This window comes from Lottia gigantea, assembly GCF_000327385.1.
Source record: "Lottia gigantea unplaced genomic scaffold LOTGIsca_4015, whole genome shotgun sequence".
NCBI lineage: Eukaryota > Metazoa > Mollusca > Gastropoda > Lottiidae > Lottia > Lottia gigantea.
The window spans coordinates 7,833-9,259 of record NW_008709387.1 but is presented as its reverse complement, the minus strand read 5'-3'; the positions used below and the strand labels follow the sequence as shown (position 1 = coordinate 9,259).

The window sequence follows — 1,427 nt, the reverse complement described above, 5'->3', positions numbered from 1 at the left end:
AATAATAATAAGTTATTAAAATAATAATATGTTTCTGACAAGTTTACTAAAACGAACCAACATGACTAGTATAGTACATTTTAAATTTCAGCATCCAAACTACAATGGTAACGCTAATGGTTTCCCTAATGATATTGCCGTTGGTATTCTAACTAGTGATGTAAATGTTGGTGGAACCATTGGTTTGGCTTCTGCAGGTAGCAGTTTTGCTGGCAGTAAATGTATCATCAGTGGTTGGGGCAGAACTTCAGGAACATCTTCCATTCCTAATGATTTGAAATATGTTGAAATGAACAAGATCACCAACAGTGAATGTACCAGCAGATGGGGCAGTAGCTACATCTTTAACTTCCATATCTGTGTCTACGAGTCTGGTAAATCAGCTTGTAATGTAAGTAGGATTGACAACATTTCAAGGATGGGGAGGGGGGGCGCCTCAGATCTCCGTGGCAAGCTTCCGCTTCCGCTTCAGACCCCACAGGTTTTCGTCTATACGTTTCAACATTAGGAATGTCAATCCCGACATACGCCCTCCCATATGCCCTGATGGTAAATCAGCTTGCAATGTTAGTAGAATTCAAAACACATAATCGATTATAGTCCCAACTGTTCCTTCAAAATGAAGACTCGCCTGTTTTGAATAATACTGATCTTTTTAAAATAATTTTGTCTGCAATGGAATGTAAGGAATGACTATATAAGACAATAGTGTATAATCACGTCTTTGAAAATGCGCTTATAACGTAATCGTTGTATTGACATTTTCACTTGACACCTTCTCCGTGAAGTAAAAGCTAAATAAATGTAGAGCTCTAGCCGAATATACACAGTAAATACATCGCCCTGTCCGACTAAAATGTGTCGAAATGCGAATGCGATGTTACCTTAATTATTGTATTGACATTTTCACTCTACACCTTTTCATTGATATTTTGTTGTTTGTAATTACAGGGTGACAGTGGCGGACCAATGATCTGTAACAGTGGAAGTCAAACTGTTCTAGCTGGTATCACTTCATGGGGAGCTACAGGTTGTCCTGGAACCAGACCCAGTGTCTATACCAGAGTTTCAGAATATCTCAACTGGATTAATAGTATTAACTAAAATCAATTATAGAAAATTTTTAAATGTGATTTAAAATAAATGTTATAGCCAATAGTTGTGGTTTACATACTTTTGTCAGCGGTACTTCAAGGTCTAAATGCAGGACAAGAAATCATTTTCTGCGGCCACCTTGAAATGACGTCATCATAACTGGAAAAAATGGGGGGGGGGTGCAAACTGCAAAATAATGGTCATTAATCCGATTGTCAAGGGATGCCAGGACACTGACACGCTGTCAGGAGCTTTGGCACCCATCATAGTTGCGAAAAGACGATCTATTGATATTAATAACTTCAGTCTTAATACATAGTGTGTTTATATAC

The 1,427-nt window shown here is 37.9% G+C and overlaps 1 protein-coding gene across 1 annotated transcript; it reads left to right on the top strand.

Moving 5' to 3' along the window:
• Positions 1-61: 61 nt before the first annotated feature.
• LOTGIDRAFT_227729 (hypothetical protein) lies at positions 62-1,158 on the top strand (the record flags this gene model as incomplete). Its single annotated transcript, XM_009060127.1, has 2 exons — positions 62-391; positions 952-1,158. 2 exons carry the CDS (start codon positions 62-64, stop codon positions 1,102-1,104), a joined length of 483 nt encoding a protein of 160 aa, XP_009058375.1. The 3' UTR covers positions 1,105-1,158.
• Positions 1,159-1,427: the final 269 nt, after the last annotated feature.